This window comes from Ambystoma mexicanum, chromosome 4q (assembly GCF_040938575.1).
Source record: "Ambystoma mexicanum isolate Mex_15411 chromosome 4q, UKY_AmexF1_1, whole genome shotgun sequence".
Classification (NCBI taxonomy): domain Eukaryota; kingdom Metazoa; phylum Chordata; class Amphibia; order Caudata; family Ambystomatidae; genus Ambystoma; species Ambystoma mexicanum.
The window spans coordinates 322,400,458-322,424,618 of NC_090928.1; the positions used below are offsets into that span (position 1 = coordinate 322,400,458).

Consider the following 24,161-nt stretch of genomic DNA (forward strand, 5'->3'; position numbering starts at 1 on the left):
AAGCACTATGGCGGATTCCAGGAATGAATAGCAGCGCAGATTCAGAGTTCAGAGCGAGCGGGAAACCCACTAGCACGGGACCACAGGCGCGGTTCGGGACGGAAGGGGGAAGGAGCCAAGAATTGCGAGCGCAGTTCTAAAAAGGGGGAGCAGCCTGGAAGGGAAGGATAGAAGAAACTGGGAAGGACGCTGGCAAAGGGAGCAGTAGCAATCGCTAGCAACATGGAACAGTAGCGGTGAGACGCGCAGAGCCGCGGGGGCGTGCCTATTTTCTAGAAGGCAGCGCGTCCGACGTAAACGCTAGAGTGGCGCTCCTGTGCAGGCAGCCATGTTGGAAGGATGATTATCCCAATGATGCGATGCTTTATGGACCATGAAGTCCATAGGGGGTGAAAGTGGCGATTCATGACAGCATGCCCCCTCCTAAACCTCGATCCACTGGGTTTCCCTGGGTGGGTTAGATGACATTTTCGCACCAAACAGGGAGCATTCATGTTGGAGGATGGTTCCCAGGTTCGTTCGCTGGGGGGATATCCTTTCCATTCCACTAAGTATTGCAGTCGGCCCCGTCTGTATCTAGAATCGCATATCCTGGAGACTTCGTATTCAATCTGACCATTGACGAGCACAGGGTTGGGTCGAAGAGTTCATCTGGTGGAGGGTACATATGGTTTCAGTAAGGAAGTGTGAAAAACAGGATGCATCTTCTTCCAAGATTCGGGTAGCTGTAGTCTAAAGGCCACTTGGTTGATGACTTCCTTAACGGTGAAAGGCCCGTTATACTTGGGCGCCAGTTTGTTAGGCCGCAAGTGTTGAGGTAAGAGTCTCAAGGATAACCAAACCTTGGCCCCAATTCCATATAAATGGCTGGGTCTTCTTTTGTTATCAGCATACCTCTTGATGTCTGATCTGGCCTTTTCAAAGTGTTCCTTGGCATCCTTATGTACATTCACCAGACGATGTTCAATCCAGGAATCGACCAAGGGTACCGGGGTAGGCTGGGGCAGGATAGTTGGTAGAACTGATGGATGGAACCCCTGGCTGCAAAAGAAAGAGCTGGTCTTGATGGCAGAGTGATCTGAGTTATTGTAAGCGAATTCGGCTACCGGAACCAAAACAGACAAATCATCTTGGACCTTGGCTGAAAAACATCACAGGTATTGTTCTAGGGTCTGATTTACCCGCTCGGTTATACCATTGGTCTGAGGATTGTACCCTGAAGACAAGGCTTGTTGGATGCCCAGCATTTGACACAGATGTTTCCAAAACTTGGAGCTATACTGAGGCCCGCGGTCGGAGATGATCTTGGAAGGAAGTCCATGAAGTCTGAATATATGTTTTAAAAATATTCCAGCCAATTCAAGTGCCGATGGTAACTTGTATAAAAGGGGTGAAGTGTGCCATGTGGGCAGTGGTCGAAGTGTACGAAAAGAAGTAGTGGAGCTATGTTCCCTGCCAGTGTGCCCCACTCTCCACAAACCCCATATCTGCGCCCCCTCCCACAAACATTCCAAACCCCCAAACAAACACCTATTATTTAAGGGAATTTTCAGTGCAGTGCACTGAAGTGCAAGCTCCAACTTCTTCCTACACTTTTTTTTTTTTAAAACGAAACCGTTCCGGAACGGTTTCTTTTTAAAATAAAAGTATAGGAACAGTGAAACTGAAAAATAAAAAGTATAGGAGCACCGCTCCCGACCGCTCCCGCCCACTTCGACCTCTGCATGTGGGTGAATAAGTCAATGGTAACCATTATGGTAGTATACCCTCTGGATGGAGGTAGATCCATGATGAAGTCAGTGGCAATTATTTCCCAAGGGCGCTCCGGCAAGGAGGGTTGGAGGAGAAGCCCTGCAGGCTTTCTATTATCACACTTGTTTTGACTGCAAATAGTGCAGGCTTGAATGTATGCCTTTACCCCATCGATCATCTTCGGCCACCAGAATTGTCTCTGAGTAGAGCAGAGAGTGGCAATAATGCCTCTATATCCGGAATGAAAGTTATCATGGAAGAGTGTTATGATCTTGGTTCTCAGTTTTTGTGTGGGTATGACTAGTCTCTTATCCTGAAGAGGTAACCATTCTTTGAGACCAGTTTCCATTGGTTGGTGTTGGTATAGTCCTGCCAAAGGTCAGAAGATGGTTTTTCGATATGGATTTCTTCAAACAAGGAATTGACCTGGGCTATGACAACGGTATCGGGAAACATTCTCGGAAAGGTACGAACTTCAACAGGCTTGTAATCGGGATGCCTAGACAAGGCGTCTGCGATTACATTATTGGTTCCAGGGACGTGCTGTATGTGGAACTGATACTGGGCAAAGAAACTTGTATGTTTCTATGATCGGTTCGTACTTGGACCGGATGTTTGGCACCTAGGAGTAAATGTCGCCAGTCAGTAAAGGCCTGTCGAATGGCTAGTAATTCTTTCTCCAGGACTAAGTAATGGGTCTCACTGGGAGTCAAGGTTTCGGGATAGATAGGTGATGGGGTGTTCCATCTTGTCTTCGAATTCTTGTTTAAAGACTGCTCCGATAGCATAGTCTGAGGCGTCCGTTTCCACCAGGAAGGGTTTATTTATGTCCGGTTGAGCCAGGATGGGGGCTTGGATAAATCTTTGTTTTAATTCCTTGAAGGCGGTTTCTTGAGCAACTGACCAAGTGAATGGTGTGTCTTTTTTCAGCAAGGCAACAATGGGATGCACGATGTCAGAAAATGTGGGAATGAATTTCCTGTAAAAGTTTGCAAGACCCAAGAAGGACTGGATCTGTATTACTGTGGTAGGTGCTGGCCAGGAAAGAATTGAGGTTACCTTTGCAGGATCCATTCCGATTCCTTTGGAACTCAGTACGAAGCCAAGGTAATGAACGGTCCGGACATGAAAGAGGCATTTTTCAGGTTTGGCCAGGAGCTTGTTCTCCCTTAATCGCTGAAGTACGGCATTTACATGTTCTTGATTCTTGATGGACTTGGGGTTCGTTGGAATAGATCAGTATGTCGTCCAGATACACTATGACGAAAAGAAACAGCATATCCGAGAAGACTCTGTCCATGAAGCGCTGAAAAACCGCTGGGGCATTGGCTAGACAGAAGGGCATGACCAGATACTCAAAATGACCAAAAGGTGTTCTGAAGGCGGTCTTCCACTCATCCCCTTCCTTACTTCGAATAAGATGGTAGGCACCTCGTAGATTAAGCTTGGTAAAGATTACAGCTCCTCGAACGGCCTCCAATATATCAGAAACAAGGGGTAGCGGATACCGATGCTTAAGGGTACACTGGTTAAGACCTCGATAGTCCAAGCAAGGTCGCAGCTCCTTCGTATCTTTCTTGGGCACGAAGAACAAAGAGGCACCGGCGGGGAATTTTTAAGGACGAATGGTTCCATTAGCGAGATTTGTGTCCAGATATTCTCTTAGGGCTCTTTTCTCCGGTTCGGATAGTATAAACATTCTGCCAAATGGAATTACTGCTGAGTCTTCCGTGTCAATAGCACAGTCCTCAGGTCGATGGGGTGGTAAGGATTCGACATTGGCAGTTGAAAACACATCCAAATAGGAGTGATAGATCTCCGGTACTTGAGTAATGTTGGAAACACACAATGGTGGTTGTTCGGGAGTCTGGGAGCCATTTGAGGATCTGGCACCAAACCTTGAGACAAACAATGGCTTAAACAGAATTCTGAACCTAGGAACAGGGATCCTGCTGCCCAATTAATAATCAGGTTGTGCTTCTGGAGCCAGGGTATGCCAAGAACCATGGGATAATGTGCTGCCTTTATGATATCAAAGCAAATTGTTTCTTGATGGTTATTTATCGAGAGCAGTAGTTCCTTGGTTTGGTGGGTAATGGGTCCGTAGGATAATGGTTTCCTGTCAATTCCTTCGACCGCTTGGATCACTCTTGTTTTCTCGGGGTATGTTGTGCCTTAATGCCCATTCATCATCTATGACCACTCCCATGGCACCGCAATCCACTAGAGCCAGGATGGGAAAAGTGTCCTCTTTAGTGGATGACAAGAAAGTTTGAAGAACCACCAATGTATTTTGGCGAGGACAAGTCAAGGAAGGAACAGAAGTGGAGCAGACATCTTTCTCCCGAAGCTGTGCTCCGCTCAAGATCGGGAGCTGGCGTTTCCGAACGCCGGGGTGGTGCTATTGGGCAGTTCCTTGCAAGATGTTTATCAGAAGCACAATACATGCAGAGTCCGGTATTAATTCTACGGGTTCATTCTTTTTTTAAAAAAAAAAATGTTATTAAAATTTCAACCAAACAATACAAACCAAACAGGCAGTGTATACATCAACACTTCCATTATACATTGCTTACTTCAAGTCAATGCTTCCTCTATCCCACCCCCAATTTCGAGCCTATCATTTTACACATTCCGTATCTGCGTCCTGTGGCAGGGTCTCTCCTTCCATGGGTTCAGCTAGGTCTCGGATTGACCCAAACAGCTCTGCTATCAATGATTTCCAGGCCATCAGGGACTCTGTCTCCCCCCCCCCAGCATTGCTCGTTTCTTGCCATACCATAGTTTCTACCTCCGCCCATTTCTGCAAATCTTTCCACCACACCTCCACTCTGTCTATGGCACGTCTTACACCCCATGGCATGCTTCCACCCCATGGCGATTCTCCTCTTTGCAAGCACATATGCCAGATCTCTCAGTTTTCTCACATGCCTCAGCTTCTGTGATCTTGGGAACCCCCCCCCAACAAACAGGCCCACACTGTGTCCACTACAATCTTGACACCCTTCTCTGCCAGTTTCCGCTCCACGGCGCTCCAAAAGCGTTCAATGACCAGCCATGACCAGAACATATGCATCATGCCCGCATTCTCCTCATCACACTTGGGGCATGCTTGCCGTCCTGCATTCTCAAACCTAGATATCCTCTGGGGTGTCATGTATGCCCTGTGCATGATATGCAGTTGTATCTGTTTCAATCTCACATTTCTAGATACCTTCTTATGATACCCCTGAGCCCGTTCCCACATCCCATCCTCCATCGTGGATCCTATTTCCGTTTCCCAATCTAGTCTCAACTGTGTGACCCCCTTCCCCACTTTAAGCATCAGCATCTCATATAATCTGGATATCTCATGTCCCCCTTCCGCTATGTCATAGATCATATCTATGGTGGCATCTGGTTCTTCCTCCAGCACAGTTTCGAGCCATATTCTCTTAACTCTCTGCAGCATTCTGTGGTATGTAATATACTGGCCCGCATGCAACCCAGTTTCTTCCCGCAGCCCCTCAAAGGTATTAATAGAACCCTCCCACCAAATATCACCCATTGTTACTAGCCTTCTACGGGTCCATTCTTGTGGGGAGATCGGACCCCGAAAGGAGCCCCAGCTGCATAGGTTCTGGATATGAAGAGGGTTGAGAGGATGTCTCCTTAAGGGTAGGGTACTGCACGGTTGGTTTTGGGTTTTTTTTTTTTTTTTCTCAGCCTTTCTGTATTAGGAAATCGATCTGTAATGCCAAATCCATCAAGGCCTGGAATAAACTTGGACAGGCTACTCTGGCTAGCGCGTGCTTGACTTCATCATTCAAGCCTCTTCAAAACAGGGTGAAACTAGCTTCCTGGGACCAATCAGCCTCTTTAGCCAGTTGTTTGAAACGAGTCACATAAGTAAGCATATCTTGATTTCCCTGTTGAATTTCCCGTAGTCTTTCCTGGGCATTATAAACGAGTTCTGGCCGGTCAAACGTGGCGTTGAAGGGTTCCATGAATCCATCGTAGTAGTCCAGAAGTGGGTCTCCTGCGTTCACCCAGGGGGTTGCCCAGGCTAAGGCATTGCCGGAAAGGTGTGATATCATAAACCCCACTTTAGCCCTGGGCGTGGAAAAATAGTAGGGTTTAAACGTGAAATGTACCACACAGGAATCAAGGAAGGAACGCAGGGACTTGGAGGAGCCATCGTACTTGTCCACTATACCCCCTGTCAGGGCACTTTCCTTGAATGCCGAATCCCGGGACAGTACGAGTTGTTTTAGGGCTGCGTTTTCCGCCTTGAGGTTTTGAACCTCAGTAGTTAATTCTTGCATTCCTCTCATGAGGTCCTGGACTGCAGCCTCCATGTTAGGCTCAATATCAGATTCTGGGCGTCTCAAACTGTTGCACTCTGCCCTTTTTCTCACCTGTTTTTCTCTGGGTTGAGTCTTCTTGGGAGACTTTTCCTTCTTCCTGGTTGTTCTGGACTTGTACAGTTAAGGGCGCGTATCCTCTGGGTCTGCGTCCAGTGTGAGGTTTGCTGTATTTCTCACGAAACTGGGTGAAGTTCAGTATCCAGGATGGAAGCACTATGGCGGATTCCAGGAATTAATAGCAGCGCAGATTCAGAGTTCAGAGCGAGCGGGAAACCCACTAGCACGGGACCAAAGGCGCGGTCCGGGATGGAAGGAGGAAGGAGCCAAGAATTTGCGAGAGCAGTTATAAAAAGGGGGGAGCAGCCTGGAAGGGAAGGATAGAAGAGACTGGGAAGGATGCTGACGAAGGGAGCAGTAGCAATCGCTAGCAACACGGAACAGTAGTGTTGAGACGCGCAGAGCCACGGGGGCGTGCCTATTTTCTAGAAGGCAGCGCGTCAGATGTAAACGCTAGAGAGTGGTGCTCCTGTGCAGGGGGTCATGTTGGAAGGATGATTGTCCCAATGATGCGGTGCTTTATGGACCATGAAGTCCATAGGGGGCGAAAGTGGCGATTCATGACAAGAGTGCAGGCAGTAGAGACACCAGGAGTGCTCATCTTCCTTGAAGACATTCTGTAGTTCACATCCTGGGCAGATCCTAAACAGCTTGGATCCAACGGGCGTCGAGTCTCTTGTCTTGAGCCATGACCACGCGGGTTAGGCCTCAAAGATCTTCTGGAATCCTCCAAGAAGTGAAATGCAATGAAAAATCGCCCTTGAGGGGCGTAGACATTTCCGAAACGGGTCCACGTTAATTGGAAGATGAATTGGTGGAGCTTCAGGCTCGAATTGACCGAAAAATTAGAGTAAACTCTTTGAAAAAATGCAACACGCAGTAAAAGCTCGAGAGCTAAGCACGAGGACTCCCAACACATGAACGTGCGGTAAAAATTTGAAGATGGCTGCTAGAGAAGGGGCTTGGGTAGAGGGCAGTCGTTGGCTGGGGGCCGTATGACCCGGAGAACAGTGATTGGTTATTAGTAGAAAGACAGTTCAGAAATGAAACTGAAACCGATTTATTTTTCTTTACCGAGGATTCCCAGCCTGATGAAGGGGAATATTCATGAGTATGTGAATCCATGCCAGAGAATTACATAATTCCTTTAAACAATGAGCCTCGTCCTGCATAGTAGTCAGCAAGTGGTCTTCTCTTGAATTGTCTGTCGGCGTTGGTGGTGCGCTAGCTCCTGGGAGTGTCGCTCTGCTCGCCGCTTGATTCTGAGTTGGTGATGGAATCCATCGTGCCTTTCTTTTTCCCGGCCCGCACCTGTTGTCATCTTCACTGAGTTTGTTGCAAGAGAGATGTTCTTTTCCAGCCAATTGGGTATTTTTAGTTAACCCCTCCCCCCCACAAGAGTTGGGAGTCACTCGAGAATAGGATTGTTCTGCAGGAACGCCTCTGCGGATGGTGTAAACACAAGGTCATCACCTCGCCCCTCCACGCTGTCCACTACACACAGATTGCTGACCGAGTGCTTTCAATAGCGGGGTTGCAATTCGGAAGCCAGCCGTGGGTTAGGCCGCCACCCCATCTGCATATGGAGTAGGTCAGCCAAAAGCTGGGTAGGAAAACTGAGCAGAGATATTCGCTTTGCACCATAGTACCCCAAGAGGAATGTCTTTATTGTGCTTAGACCACACTTAAGGGGATCTCCTCATTACCTTCTGCAACCCTGTGGGGACCTACAGAGCTATAGGATCTCCAGGCCAAATGTTGGCCAGTATGCAGCTTTCATGCAGGTATACACAAAGGTTAGTGCGCTATAACAGGGCGCCAAAGTTGGTACCCAGTCTAGGTCAGCTCTGTCTGCATACGATATCTATTATGGTGTTGACGCGTAGCAAGACCATCCCTAGGCCATATATTGCTTCCACGTACCTGTACCAGCTACACCGAGTCATAGGTGGTGTAGAATGGGTGGTGTTCTCCCACGGACTTGTAGGGTGTGTTCAATTACCAGGGGTGTCCAACAGGTCTGCCCACCCTATAAGGTACTCTTTAGATTAGCCTGTGGTCGTTCTGGCCTCACATAGGTCCACAAGGTTAACTAACAAGGCTCGATCGGCGCATCTGGCTAAGCGCCCTTGATTTGCAGGGCCCCACCAGGCAGTGCTGGGATATCCCCTATTGTCCATACGGCATGGCGAATGTGCCGGGCAACCCAGTGGTTGCAGATCTAATCAGGCCATGCTGCAGTTGAATGGGTGTGGTGAAGTGTAGTTTCCTTCCAGTTACCCCACGTAGCACGAGACGGTTTAACTTCTTATTTCACTCACCCACTGTACATTTAGCAGCACAGCAAATCAGTGGATATTTTACACTGTGTGGCCCACAGGATGACAGGGAGGATGCGCACAGCTCCGGCGGGGAAGGGGAGCAGCCACGGACCATATGGGAGGTAGAGGATCAACATCGCAACTAACCCCCGCAGAGGTCCGGTCCCCCTGTGCACTGTGCATGCAGTTGCAGACAGGTGCAAAGGTTCCCAGGGCTCGGGCTGCACACAGCGGGTGTGCAGCACTAAATGTGCTGCCCGCACTGCCCAAAGTAGCCGCACCGCTTGCCTGTGGATCTCAGCAGCCCTTCTTGAGGTGGAGGCAGACGGTGCACCACAGGTCGGGTAAAGTCAAGTGCAGCCGCCCCGGCCTGTCGGCGACGTACCTCAGAGTTGTTTTTTCCAGTGTAGCCAGGCGGACGGGGTCGCAGTTTGCCTCTGGAATGCAGGGTTGGCGGCCCCTCCCCCAGCAAACCGCCGGCACGGTTCTCGTCCAACAGTAGTCCACACAGTATGGAAGCCCAATGCTGGCTTCAGACACTCCGCTATCCGGTCGTAGCGTTTTCGATAATTGCTGTGGCATTATGGTTCCTCATTAGCTCTGGGTTGGCCAGGCACACCACGACACCTTCATCTTCGCCCACCTCAATTGTATTTACACAGAGAAGGCACCGTTCAGGATATTAAAGCAACAGGATCCCCCCCCCCCCCACCTCCGAGTCGGAGCTACAAAGCTAGGCAGCCATTTTCAGTGCTGCTCAACAGCGCCCCCGGCCCAAATTTGGAGTCTGTAGCACTCACGCCATCTCCTAATCGTTCTCAGCACGCAACCATATGCCGGATCTTTGTGGGTTGCTTCCACCGGAGCCTGGCCAGCCCTACTGCTAAGCCTTATCGTGGCCAAATGCACACAAGCATTCTAATCCCACTCTGTGATCTCCAACACTCTGGATTTCGGTCCAGCAAGGCGTTCCCACTACCAGCACTTTGAGACTGTAATGATAAAAGGCGCTATATAAATGACAACTACAAAACAATATAATTTAAAGATCATTCATTCTCTTATTCTACAACCAAAGAGCAGTTTGGAGACAAAGTATAGCGTATGGTGTCCCAGTATGTCTGTAAATAGTCAGGCTAGATGGGACTGTTGACCCTTTATGTAACATCCGGTCAGCTATGATCATATGATATATGAATCATTTAAGAACCAAGACAGAAAATACAGTGGATAGAATTGTAGCAGGAAGGGATCCGGATATACTAGGTTGAAAACAGTAGATTGCGAGTGGCTGGCACTTTACTGGGTACATGGTTTAAAATAGCAGGTTGATTGATGAGACGGTCAAGGAGTTGGCTATCAATTAGTGGGTTGAGCAAGAGCTGCAGATATCGCCAACAGGTCACCGTTTGCCGGGGAATATTATTGACATTTTCTAAAGTATCCTGCCGTGCTTATCCAGTTGATGTAACCTCCACTACAAAAATATAGTGTGCATTGTGATAGAGAAAACAGGTGCCAAGGCATAGTTGCATAGTAGTACCACCGTTACTATTCTTAAGTGTAAGAATGTGGCAATTTACATTTTAAGGAATGGCATTGCATGAAAATAAACAAATTTAGGGGGGGCCTTGCAAAACAGAACATGGTTAGCTTAATAAAGATACTGTCCTGATCAGAGGCAGTTTGCAACTATTTGAAAAAAGGAGAACTTTGTCTGCCAACATATTCCTGCACAGGTCCTTTGCAGTGACATAAGAGAAGGGAATTACTGTTGTACTGTTCACCAACACCTTTAAACTTGCAGTGACAAAGAAGTTGTTTGGGAGCTGCAAAATGGCAGGAGAAGACTCCAATGTGGGATGCATTATCTCAATCAACAATAGTGCTAAAAAGGTTTCAAATTAATTAGCAAACCAATCCAATCAGGAATGGTACAAAGAAGTGATATGAGTTGGCATTTAACAGAATTGCATCACTACTCATTTATACAAGCTTTTCTAACTGCCTATGCGATCTAGTAAGCATTTAGTCACTAACAGCATGTTCAGCGAGAACTCATATCTATAATTAAGAAATAGACTATATAAGTACACAGCTCTCCAATCAGGCCAGTACTTAAAAAAAAAAAGTTCACCCCAATATTAGGGTACGTTTGTTCAGTGCTTGGCGAGGAGGGCTTGAAACAATGGTTCATCTGAATAACTATGACTGGCGAACAGTGGAAATTGGATTTCCAGGTAGCCGAGGTGTAAAGATTCAGGTATATGCAGCTTAGGCAATGTCTAACCAATCCAGGTATAGCTAAAAGAGGGAATAAGAATGTTTACAAGATTTAAACATCAGGTATCCCAGGGATTTATAGCACATGGTGTATCCAACCTATAGAAGGAGAAGGATCAAAGTGGGTCAGAAGTGATGCATACTTCTATGAGCATACGTTTATGGACAAATGGAAAGGGGATACCCAAGAGGGCATTTCCCAAAAGTTAGAAACAATATCCGATCACATGCTTTGAAGTTCTCCAGCTTGATATAGATTAAAGAACTAGCATACGTTGATGCTATTTAATCTCAGAGAGGCTACATGCCACATAAACCGACACCCCGATTCATGTTGTGGCATGGGTATACCGTCCTTTGATCGCGGGACTTTTCATCGCAGGGTTTTTTACTGTGAATTTATTTATAAAAAAAAACCTCATGTGTTTTTTTTGGGGTGGGGGGTTAAACATTTAAAAGATTTGCGTAAGGGAATAAAAAAAAAAATAAAGTGAACAGGGGGTTTGGGAGGGTAACCCCCCCAAAAAACAAAAAAAAAAAATGTGATGGGTTTATTTTCGAAACCAAATTCGTGGTAAAAATTCCCGCAATGAAAAGTCCCGCGATTAAATAACGTAGAACCGTGGCATGAGGTCAAAGGAGAGAGAGAGAGAGAGAGAGACTATGTTCTTACTGGTGGTCAACATGATGCCCTAGTCTACTGAAAGTTGATTCTATGCATGGGTGTAAGAAGGATGGAGTTAAAATAAAAAAAACGGATGCCTTAATAAGAATGAAGAAGGAAGGCAGGAGGTGTAAAAGAAGAAGGCCCTCATTACGAGTTTCGTGGTAAAAATCCAATTTTACCAGCATGCCGATGCTACCTAGTCCGTGTAGCACTGCTGCTGGAATCTATGTTAGATTCCGAGTCAGCGTGCCCGGGCATCCTCGGTGCCGCAGACACCGACTCCTGCACCGTTGATCCCGGAAACACTGGTACCAGTAATACCGGCACCGGAAGTAACGTCATCGCGCCGGAACAGGAAATGCACCGGCGGGCAACTTTAAAATCAGAATCCATTGCAATCCTCGACCGACAGGAGTGATGCAGAGCTGCATAGAAGAACACGTCAGGGACACGTGGGACCGTTTGACGCAGAAAACCCTGCTTCAGTGAGCCCGAGCTGACCATGCTTGCAGACACTCTGGTCGAGAACGCAGATGTAGTGTTCGGAGGAGACTTGCGCCAGCCAGCCCAGATCCGGAAGAAGGCAATAGGGACAGAAGTGGCCTCAAAAGTGTCTGCGGTGGGAAAAACACCCAGGACCGTAAAAGACTGCCGCAAAAGGTGGGATGACTTGCATCTCCGTGACCGGAACCTCCTTGCAGCCGAGCGCAGCCAGGTGCAGGCCACAGGAGACGCTGCATATTCACTCATTAAATTGCAGCCTTGGGAAGAAAGATGCTCCTCAGTCATCAACATGGAAAGCTTGAGGGGTTCGGATATGCAGAGCACAGAGTATCATTGTCTGGAGATGCCGGTGAGTGACTATGACTTACATCCGAAATCTCATAAATGTGGCCCCATTGTCAATGGTGCTTTTTTCGAATGACAAGTCAGTGCCACCAAATACCTGCCGCCTTGCCACACACCAACTAGACCATAGCACTGAAACATGCCCCTGCCAGGTAGACTGGCAACAAACCCTACATACACACACCACATGTCCCCTGCAAAGCACACACAACTCCCATCAGCATGCGCAGACATACTTCACTGCCCAAAACCTGCCATCTGCCTCATGCCAACACATTGTCCAAGCGAGCTTAGGTCAAGACGCATTCATCATTGCCACGAGTCACCCACATGCCACCCCCACCATGTCCCAACACCATTGCAGCAACGTACACGAGTCAACCACATCCCCATCACAGCCAGAGTACACATGTCCCCGAGCCATGGCCGCATTGACAATACCGATGCCAGAACACACCAGTACCCCAGCCAACAGGCACAGCCCAACCATGTCCACATTGCAAAATGTCCCCGTTATGCCCCACCCCCACTCATGTGTGCACCATGTCACGTCCCACACCGTGAGCATGACAATGCAGAATCTAACCAATTTGATGCATGTCACATGGATTGTCACACAATAGGAATGGGCTGCTGCACTGTCCTCCAAAGGACCTCATCAGAAAGCGAGGGCGAGCTCGCCACAACCCCAAACACCACTGCAGCACGTGGAAGGAGCACCAAATCCACCAGCAGCAGCCAGGAACCAGCGGCACTAGACCAGAGCGTACGACATCAACCACTCACCCCCCCCCGCCAGCACCATACACCTGCCAGCCAGCATCAGCACAGGAAGTCCAAGACACCAGCAGACAGTCATCCCCGCAAAACAACAGCAGCAGTGTCCGACCTGTCAAGTCAGCCCAAAACACCCGTTGTCAAGCCAGCACAACGACATGCAGATCCGGTGTCACCAGACATGACCCTGCCTGAAGACGCACAATCCTCTGTCCTGAGCCTGCCTGAAGACCCACAATCCCCTGTCCTGAGCCTGCCTGCAGAGCCACTATCACCTGTCCTGAGCCTGCCCGACCTTCAGGACATATCCACACCCACCCATCTGCCCCACCCAGGAAGCCCAATGTCTGAGGCAGGTGCACGAAGCACCGTTGAGGCCACTGGGTCAGGAAACATAGCAATGTGCCCCAGGATGTGGAGCCTGTGTTCAGTCCATCAGGCCCCTGTAGCCCAACACCCTTGCCACTGCCTGGACTCTGCAACATCCTGGACATTGAGGGCCGCCTCAGCCGAACGGAGGAGCAGAAGGAGGCCATGCATGCCCTGGTAAGCCGCTACATCACTGAAGCCGAGCTGACCCGGTAGACGATGCAGGACCACACCTGCAACACTGCGTGCATGCTAGGCAGGGCAACTGAGGCCATCTATCAACTGGCTTGACGAGTGCGCGAGGGGAAACAAGGTGATGTCCTCAATGGCGGAGTCTATCAATCTGCTTGTCACTGCAATAGCCGAACAACGGCATATCATCACACCACCAGTCGAATCCGCTAGTGCAACGCCAAGCACATCCACCCAGAGGAGCCCTGTGCGGCGCTCACAGAAACTGACTCGGTTGCAGGGACCCCAACCCCATGCAGCAAAAAGGGGGCGCAAATAGTCCACGGACACCAGTGCATGGGTAGAAGTAGTTTTTGAGGGAGGGAAGTTGGTGTCATGGTGGAGGTGGCAGTGGACTTGGGGGTGGTGTTTGTGGGTTGGGGGTTTTTGGATATGGGTTACCTGGGGAGGGTGTGTTGGGGCATTGTGTGTGGGGTATAGGGGGGGGTTGGAGTTTGGTAAATACTAGGGGGTAGATGTGTATGTTGCGACAATGTTATACTGTACATAATTCACCAACCATCAATACACCAGGTGTAGCAAAACAATCAATTGACTGGACATTCATTCTTCGGTGTGCAACAATTTAATAATGCACCGTGTCCAGCACCCAGTGTGACACACGCCCATTCCCATGTCTCCTACATTCCATCAGAAATAATTTGCAACCAATGCTTGACGTGTGGAGAGGAATTCCAGCATCCTCACCATCCTCATCATCATCCTCCTCCGGTGGCATCATATCCATGTCAGGGGGCAGGGGTACGTTACGACGGATGCACATGTTGTGGAGCATTGCACAAACCATCACAATTTTCCCCACCCTCTCTGGACCATAGATAAGAGCATCCCTAGACCTGCTAAGGCAGCAGAACCGGCTCTTCAACAGTCCAAATGTCTGTTTAATGGGCTCGCGAGTCCGTGCATGTGCGCGATTGTAGGACTCCTCATGTCTGTTGCGTGGCTGTCTGATTGGGGTCAGCAGCCAGCCCATCAGGGGATACCCGGCATCACCTGCATGTGAGCAAGAGAAAGGGTACCTGTGATGATTTAGGTCATTTCTTGTCACAGGCTGTTCAATGTAACCCACAATAATAGACAGACACAATTTATGACATGACAATACCTGGAAATTCTCATCATCTGTTGCCCACAAGGTCTACGTAGGCCTTATGTTTTGTTGGGGGCTTTGCTGCAGGTTCTTCAATTCACGGATGTCACGCCTCATGGAACGTGACCGTGTGTGTTCCTCAATTGGTAGATGTGTGTGGGTTCATGGTGTGTATGTTGGGAAGGCTGAGGTAGGTAGGTCCACTTCCACTTGGGACTGGGCGTTAAATAGGCCTACACACTCTCTGTGCACGTCTTTCCATTCCTGGTTGTGTCTATGGGTTTTGGCAGGGTTTACGGTGCATTCATGCATGCAGTGTGCACTTGTGCTCCAAGATGATGCAAGGCTGTGCTGTGTTCCGACACCCCACATGGCCCACCCAGCAGACAGGTCCCCAGGGCTGGCAACAGTACACCCAATCATTACCCCACATGGCCCACTCAGCAGACAGGTTCCCAGGGCTGGCAACAACCCCCCAATCAACACTGTGTATGCCCCTGTGGTCAGACTCACCCAACAGCCATGTATGAGGTCCGGCATGCCGATCCATGTAGCAGGGTAGCGTGGAGTTCCGCAGGACCATTGCATTGTGTGTGGAGCCTGGGTATCATGCACAGCAGTGTGTTATTATTTTCCTTGCGTCACACACCATCTGTACACTCAGCGACTGGTACTGCTTTCTGTTGCGGTACACCACCTCCACAGCATGCTGCACCACCAGCTCAACATGTGTGCAGTCTATCGCACCAATGACGTTGGGTATGCCTGCAATTGCATGGAATGCAACTTTGGTGGCATTGACCTAAGCTGCAGTCCGTGTCCTGCTCATGTGGTCGCGTACATGTTAGAGTAGTGCTTCGAGTACCTGGGTGAGCACACAGGAGAAGCAGGTTTGTGATATCCCGTGCAGTTTCCCCACTGTGTGGTGATAGGTTCCCGTTACCAAGAAGTGGCGCACACACACTACCTTCTGCAGGGGGTTGGTGGGTGGCTGTCCAGGTGTTGATTACGTTCACAAGGTCATCGTATATGAGGTCCACTAGAGTGGCGATAGTGTCCCTGTCCAGCCGGTACAGGGTGTAGATCTGTGCAGGGGTTAGGTTGAATGGGCTAGGCCGTTGGCGGGGGATTGGTGGCTGCCTGCGGGGCACAATGGCCTGCACATTGGGTATGTGCTGTCCCCTTCTCACCCTCCTTCTCCTGCACATTCGCTGGATGGCCTGGCTCACTGCCTCCTCATAGAGTAGTTGTTCATGCATGTACTCCTGCTCCAGCAGAGCTATTGCTAGTGGTAGAATTTTGGCTTTGGGAGGGGTGTGGTGTGTGCTGCCTTTATGCTGTGCCGGACTTCAAATGGTCGCCACGTGTGCTGATTGTGGCCACCCGTGGCAGGTTTCTGCACACCAGGTTCCTGTTAACAACTGTCCTGCGATGCCAGTCTTAACGGCATCTTTTTATGCGTTATTACCGGTACATACATGCCGGTATTGCCATGTCCGTGTGTTAGGGAGAATTCTCATAAATGGCTGATTTCCCTTACCTAATGAGTCCCTCAGCAGCTTTGCTGGATTTCTAGGGTTTCTTTTTTTCACCTGGTAAGAGTGAGAACCTTTTTCCCACTCTTACATGTGTTTTACATGTGTTTTGCTGTGTGTATTTTTACCATTTGTGTGATCTTGGGCTCTGGAGCCTCACCTACTCCATGAGCATCATTTTTATGTGCGTTACACAGCACCTTCAGTGCAGTTACAGAGGGTTGTATTTTAGACTTCCCACTGACTCCATTTTTCTGGGACTTACTACTGTCTCCCAGAAACATGTAAAGTTTCTATTAACTTTATGTAGTCTCTTTAAATCACAGACCCAGTACAACCAATCTTACATGGAGTATTGGAAAGGGTTAATTCCTATCCCTTTTTGTCTGTTTCTCTTGGAGCACTGTTTCGCTCCCTTTACATCAAGACTTGGCTGGTGGCAGTGGTAACTACCCTAATTTTTCTACCGCGGTTATCTTATATAACCATGGTATTGGTTTAGATTATTATATTAGCCTCAAACATAAACCCGCTTGACCAAATACATTTTATTTTGGCTCCGGCTGGGTTTATTCACCATTTCTTTTTGTTAAAGTCTTTCTCGTGTTTTACTCTGCACGCCAAACCGGGGTCCATGCCTTTGTTCGCCGTCTTTTCGCGGGCGTCTGCATAAAAACCCTCCTTAAGACGCCTGAAAGTCTGGGTAGGCAGGATGTGAGGGAAGGGTCTTAGGACCCCTGTCATGGGTTCCCTTGGTAACCCAAGTCGCACTCCTGTTTGATTGGCTGGGTGACTGTCCTTGCCAGGACAGCCACCCTGCTGTGTGATTGACAGCCAAGCTGTATGAATGGGGGAAAACGGCATAAAAAGCACGTCTCTGGGACTGGAAAGGCAGAGTCGCCAATGGAACAGGACCCCTACAACGACTGAACTGCCCGGTGAAGCCCTGCTGCAGGTCCGAATCTTTAGAATACGACGACAGAGAAGATCCTCCAGGAAACTTCTTCCCTTGAGCTGGTTGGACCAACCAGTTCGCCCAAACTGCAATCCAGGACCCCTCCTCTGGTCGAATTCGCTGTACAGAGCTACAGTGGGGCGGATAGCCAGGAAGGTTGGACCCTGCTTGGGCTTTAAGGAGAGCACCTTTTATTACATGCTTTGCTCTGCTGCTGGTTTCTTCCCTGGGTAGTGCAGGACCTCCAGTCTTCCTACTTCTTGTCAGTCCGACAGTCGCTTCAGGAACCGTGAGCCTGCAGGAACTACCAGGAACGTCTGCCTCTGCTACAGCTTCCTCTCCGTTTTAAGGTACTGTGCAAATCCGGTTGTTCGTTTTGTTCAGCCGCGGTGAAAGTGTTTGAAATCTTTCTCCAAACCGACGGCTTGTCCTTCTCTTCGAACTAACTTTTCTGCCAACCAACCTCGTCCGGAATCCGTGGCACGAACTTTACCGCGAACTACCCTGAACCGTGTGATTTTGAGCAAAAGACTTTTGACCCATTGATTTTGGCCCCAAGCCTTTTCTACCAGATTCTATCACTGTAGTTCCTCTTGCTCAATTGTCCTGAGTACTTGCCTGTTGGTGTGGTTCAATTTATATTAACTTTGTCTTTCCCTCCCTTTTAAATTGCTGGAGTGCCATTTTGCTCCCACTTCCTTTTGTGAGCTTCACTTGTCTGGAACTTATTGGAGTGGTGTGGTGTATTAAGAATGTGATTTTTAAACTGCTTATAATAGTGTAATGTTATACTACTGAAGAGTAAAATAAATGTGTATTCTTTTACTTGAAAACCTTGAGTCAGCGTTTGCCTGAATCATAGTAATTGCTGTCCATTGTGTAACTATCTGATACTGCTCACTTACTCTTGAGATAAGTCTGCCTGCTCAGCCATCGCTACCACTTTAACTGTGTAGTACAGACTTGTACCAAAGGTGAATTTGTACTGTCACTTGTAGTCTTAATTGTGTGTGGTGTTTCCAAAGGATACTGCATATAATTCTGACTAACACCGTGCACTTGTCTGCTGCATGCCGGTGTCGCTGGCACGGCTGCCGTGTGTCTGGGCTTATACTGGCAAGGGGGGTGCCATCACGGAGGGGTCCATGCCGGTGCCGGTCGCACCGGCATTGCGGGTCGTAATGCTCCAGTCCGGAAAACGATGCTGGTATTACAGTACTGGCATCGATTTTACCGGACCGGCAACCTTGTAATGAGGCCTGAAGTCTTTATTTGAGATGCTCTTAGTCAAACCTATTAATCTATATATAAACATGAGACACCCATCAGCCATCTCACTCATGCTAGCTCATTCACAAACTAACATTCACATGGTACATTGATTCAAATCACTCATTTTCTGAGCCCTCATAATAACTGCTTGCGCCAACATTACAACTCTCACTCAAGATTTCCAGCATGACAGGCAAACAGGACACTCCATTAGGGAGATTTAGACAAGAGGATGCACCTTCTAGAATTGAATCCTAGCAAGCACATTTTTCATTCCCTCACTATAGCCAAATGAGCACTCCTACACTTCTGGAAGTCACTTGAAGTTCCTTAAGTTGCCCTATGGTGGACACAACCATGGAACATGTTTGCAATGGAAAAACAACCAACTTCTTACAACAAGAGACGTTCATACATTTCCTGGCATACATTTGCGGCATTGTACAATCTGGGGGGGCAACAACCAAAAAAAATTAAAAATAAAAATCAACATTTAAAAAACGTTTTGCCTTGCAGAGAGGAAGAACATTTGGGTGCAGACCCTTAAGCTGTAGTGAGACTATTGGTCGTTGCAGTGCAGGCAATGTAACATTGAACTACGATAGGGTGCCAACATCATTCCATAATGTTCTGAAGCTCCTGGTGCAAAGCAGGTGTTGATTTGCACAGGAACATGGACTCGAATATGGGAATTAAGGGGAGTAGCTGAAAAAGTTGAGGCATTAGCATTTTGTTGCACATTCTTGCAAAACTTGTTCATGCCCCTTCGAAAATAATAAAAACATTTTTTTTAAAAAAATTGCACCGGACACATCTTTATTTTGTACCGTACTTGTGCGCTACTTTATGCTTATAGCGCCTCCTCTTTTAAACCATTTGAGAAAACTGGTATGCGCTACATGTGTTAAAAACACAGCATACAATGAAATACATCTTGCTGGATGCAGCCATCACAGAAACGCTAATAAACACGTTCATTTTGAGCTTTTAAAACCTGCTGGTAGTGTCAGAATAAATTAAGTGCAGCTGAAAAAACAGCCTAGAATAATGAGATGGCGGTTAATAATTTTAGCAAGACAATAGAAGTCCAAAAGAATTAATGCAAGTCTTTAAAAAGAGTAGGTGGAGGTGCGATGCAGACCTGACTTTTGTTTACGTGGTCGTTGGGGTGAACAGGATCCTTGCTCCCTAATTTACCACCTAGAAGCTCAATAGCTCGGTTACTGATGACCTCGTTTACATTCATGTTGGTCTGAGTGCCGGATCCAGTTTGCCACACCACCAGAGGAAAATGGTCATTCAGCTTCCCAGCAGCCACCTGCATAAGATAAAAACACCCATTTTATTCACCATCAAAAGATAACATCAAGGCACGTATTTGCACATGCAAAGAAGTCAAGATGCAACTGCATGACCCACCAATTCTGTCCAATTTCATCCCATCGCAGAATCAAGATATCAACCTCATCGCACACATGCACACTAATGAAAATTCCTATTGGGAATTTCAAGGTGTGGGAAATGTCATGTATAACTCGCTGAGGTTTTACTTTTAACACCCACTTGCGTTTAATTTATGTGTTCTGTCTATTCATCTCACATACCCCTCAATCCATGCAGCCACATATACTTATCCTTCCGGTTTGGAACGTTTGATCGCTGGTCACTGAAGCTCCCACCTCCCAAATCTAATGCGTTATGCAGCAGTTTGGAGTCCACACACTGCTCTGAGGGAAATCTTTGTAACACAATATGCCAGGTGGTCCCTCCCACAGAGCCTGGCTCTCCTTCGCAAACCTTTGTACATAGGGGGCCCTACTAAAGGAGGCAGGGCCAGACTTTGAACAGAATGAAATAGTTGAAATTGTAGGCAAGCGGGGACCTAAATACCAAACATCCTGAAGAAACAAGCTGTAGGCAGCAAAATAAGTAATTTGTTTGAGTCACTTCCAGCTCTAGGCACACTTCAAAATATACAGACAACTCACCAACCCACTCAGAAGAGCAATGCTCACCACAGGTGCTGAATGTCTGGGGAGCAGACAAACCTGGGAATCGAACACAAGGGGAGCACTGCAAAACCCTCTCAGCATTAGAAGCAAGGGGCCAGCTCCCAGAGGATGCAGGTGCCATGACTGCTCCGCCTGACCCCCAAGGAGGAGCTGGGATGCTTTACACCATCGGCCATTGACTGTCAAATATTTACTGAATGTGGTAAGGTGTGAAAGACAATACGTAAAACCAATGACGAAGCGAATGAAAAGAACTGGCAAGGAAGTGGAAGCAGGAAGCCCTGACCAATATTGTGCCACATGGATAAGTTAACTACCCAACCAGTACCAGGCATTATTAAGGCACTTACGACGGGTGAAATAGAATAAAGGGAGACAGAAGGCAGAAGATGATTGGGAGTGAGAACAGAGATCCAGAGAAAAGGAGCCTTTGGAAAGTAAGATAGGAACAGTTTACTCAGCACTGCAGGCCAGTCCCTACCCTCTACATGCATGAAGGAAAACGTGTCCAAGAGCCTCCCGGAGGCTCTCAGATCCTGGCAACCCCCAGAGAAACCTAAAAGAGAGAGGAGCACATTGCTGTCCTTCTAATAGCTGCAACCCAGAGCCTGGTGAGGTTCAGAGAACCAGAAATAGAAGAAGATATAACTGAAAGCCTGCTGCAGGATCAAGCCTAGTAGGGTGTCCTGACAGGCACCCAGGCAGAGTTAGGAGAGAAGAATTTGATTCTAGCAATTGTGTTTCCCCTAAGGCAAGGTAAAATCATATCCCACACTTTCCCCAAAGGACTGGAGTTACAGGAGTAAATAAACACAGTTCTAGAAAGTGTGCAGGGTATGGTGGGGAAGTGCTTTTTGGCATCAGTCGATACAATATGGCTTCAAAAGCAGCATTAGCCCCTGTGATTATCAGATAGAACCCATATGTTCTTGCCTGGCAGGCATGTGCTGTGTCTACGTTCAAGTAGAGAAAGAGACAAGGTATGAGCCAATAAACTGGAGACAACCAGTGTACTGGAGCACTCTATGAACCCCATGACAGAATTATGTGTAGTCAGCAAGGGTCTACATCCATGCCACAGTTTTTGTAGATTAGGATATTGGACTACAACTGAGACACTTCGTCCTTACAGAATAGGCCCCTCGCAATTGCTCTGTTGGACCTCCATTGTGACGCAGCTCAGCAAAAGTTAAAAGGAACAAGTTAATTACCTGTAACTCCTGTTCTCCAGCCTTGGGATCGTTCATGGATTCACATGCTAATGAATATTCCCTGTCGTCCTACCGCTGTCCCTCTGGGTCATACAGCCCTAGCCAATGACATCAGTCCTCCTAAGCTCCACCATGGCGGCCATCTTCAGATTCCTAAGTGCACGTAATGTGGCAGTAGGAACCAATAAAAAGCAATAGAAAGGCGGGGCAGAGGCTCGCATGTAAATTCTTTAAAGATACCAATGTTGGAGAACAGGTGTTACAGGTAAGTAACTTGGTCCTTCTCCAGCATTGGATCTTTCATGGATTCACATGCTCATGAATAATTTTACACAGCAGTACATATTCACAACCCATGGGAGGCGGTACAGCTCTACAGAACCAATGCAAACTCACATTTGAAACACTCACCGCACACAAATAAGCTGTGAAGCACTACCTGGCGAGCACAAGACTCCTCCCTGGAATCCCAGTCAATGCAGTAAAATCTCATGAAGGTCTGGGTAGACCACCACGAATATGCCCTGCAGATGTTAAGCGGGGAACATCAGACAGAAACGCCATTGTAGAAGCCACGGCTCTGGTGGAATGTGCCCTCTGTCTATCTGGAAAGGGCCTATTTGCAAGCCAGATAGCCACCTGGAAAAGGAAGCCTTTGACAGGGCCTTTCCTCTTTCAACAGGTCCAAATGTCACAAAATGTTGTGAAGTTCTGTGGAAGTCTTTCACGCATCCAATATAAAACTTCAATGACAAGTTGATAGAACATTCAGAATGAAGGAGGGCTGAGTGTGCAGCACCACCCTAAACTGGTGAAAAGTCAAGTATGGAACAAGTTGCTTACCTGTAACTATTGTTCTCCAGCATGGGTCTGGCATGGATTCACATGCTTATGAATATTCCCTGTCGTCAGGCTGGGAATCCTTGGTAAAAGAACTCTAAAACTGTATTTCTCTGCTAAACTTGCTGTTGATGAGATGGATTTCCAGGCGAGTTTAAATTTGGATTTTCTTACAAGAAAGTCGTTGGTAGGTGAAGGTGGCTTAGCTAGCCGGGTGTACAAACAAATAGTGAGTGAATATAAAGACAATGTTCAGCTCAGAGACGAGTGGAGTCGAAGAATTGGCTCTGAAATTACAGTGGAGACATGGACAAGGATGTGTGCAAATGTCAAATTTTGTTCCCTGGGTTTGACTGAGAGAACGAGACAAAGATATTAAACAGGGTTTATTGGACACCTGAAAGATTATGCAAGCGAGGTTTGAAAGATGACTCTGAGTGTTGGCTTGTATTTGTGAAAATGGTACACTGGAACATATGATGTGGGATTGTAGGAAGGTGCGCGAATTTTGGAAGGAGAATGGAGTGGTGATGGAAAAGGTCTTGGATGAAACGATCGGTCTTGATTTTGAGACATTAATACTGGGAAATGATGCTACCTTAGATATACTCACTCAAAGCCAAAAGAAGTGGTTATTTAGGGGAGCCATGATGGGAAAAAAAATCAACCTTAGGAATTGGAAATCTGACATTTCTTTAAAAAAAGAGGACTAGTTGAAAGACATGCTTGATCTGGCGGATGTGGAAAATGTGTATATAGGAAACAAGGCAAGAATGGGTTGTTTATGAAAATTTGGGGCAAATTTCTGACATTGTATTGAATCTGACAATTTCATATTATATGATGTGTACCTGGCATCTGTAAGGGGGGGACAGGGGGTATTTATGTGTTTTTAATTATGTATATAGTTTTTGCTACAACTTTCTTTGTTATTTCATATTTTGTTGTTATAAGTAAAATGAAAATAAAACATGCAAGTATTTCTCCTCTAAACCAATCACTGTCCTCTGGGTCATAGTGCCCCCATCCAATGACAGACCTCTCCCTACGCCCTGCCTCTGGCAGAAATCTTCAGATTTGGTAAGCACAGAAAGGGGCAGTATGACCAAGAAGAGCTGCAGAGGGGCCGGAGGGAGGGTTTGCATGTGGATCCATGCCAGACCCATGCTGGAGAACAATAGTTACAGGTAAGTAACTTGTTCCTTCTACAGCATGGGGTCTAGCATGGATTCACATGCTCATGAATAACAAATGCATAGCAGTACACATTACACAACCACGGGAGGTGGCATGGCTCAAAAGAAGTAATCAACACTTACCCCTGGAACAGACTCAACTCACACGAACAGGTTGCGTAGCACTGCCTGGCCGACTCTGGACTCCCTGGAATCCCCGTCGACGCAGTAGAACCTCGTGAAGGTATGAGTGGACCTCCACGTTGCAACCCTGCAGTCGTCGAGCAGGAGCACACCAGAAAGGAAAACCGTAGTCGCAGCAATCACTCTGGTGGAGTGGGCTTTCGGGCAGCCCGGCAGAGACCGGTTAGCCAGCCGATGACAGTGCATGATTCAGC

The 24,161-nt window shown here is 47.6% G+C and overlaps 1 protein-coding gene across 1 annotated transcript in view; it reads right to left on the reverse strand.

Annotated features, from left to right (window-relative positions):
- The window catches only part of FH (fumarate hydratase), a 642,870-nt gene that overhangs the window by 420,244 nt on the left and 198,465 nt on the right, over nt 1-24,161 (reverse strand). Inside the window, exon 4 of the mRNA XM_069607901.1 lies at nt 19,667-19,843. Coding sequence (XP_069464002.1) covers nt 19,667-19,843 — 177 coding nt within the window. The remainder of the gene's footprint in view (nt 1-19,666; nt 19,844-24,161) is intronic.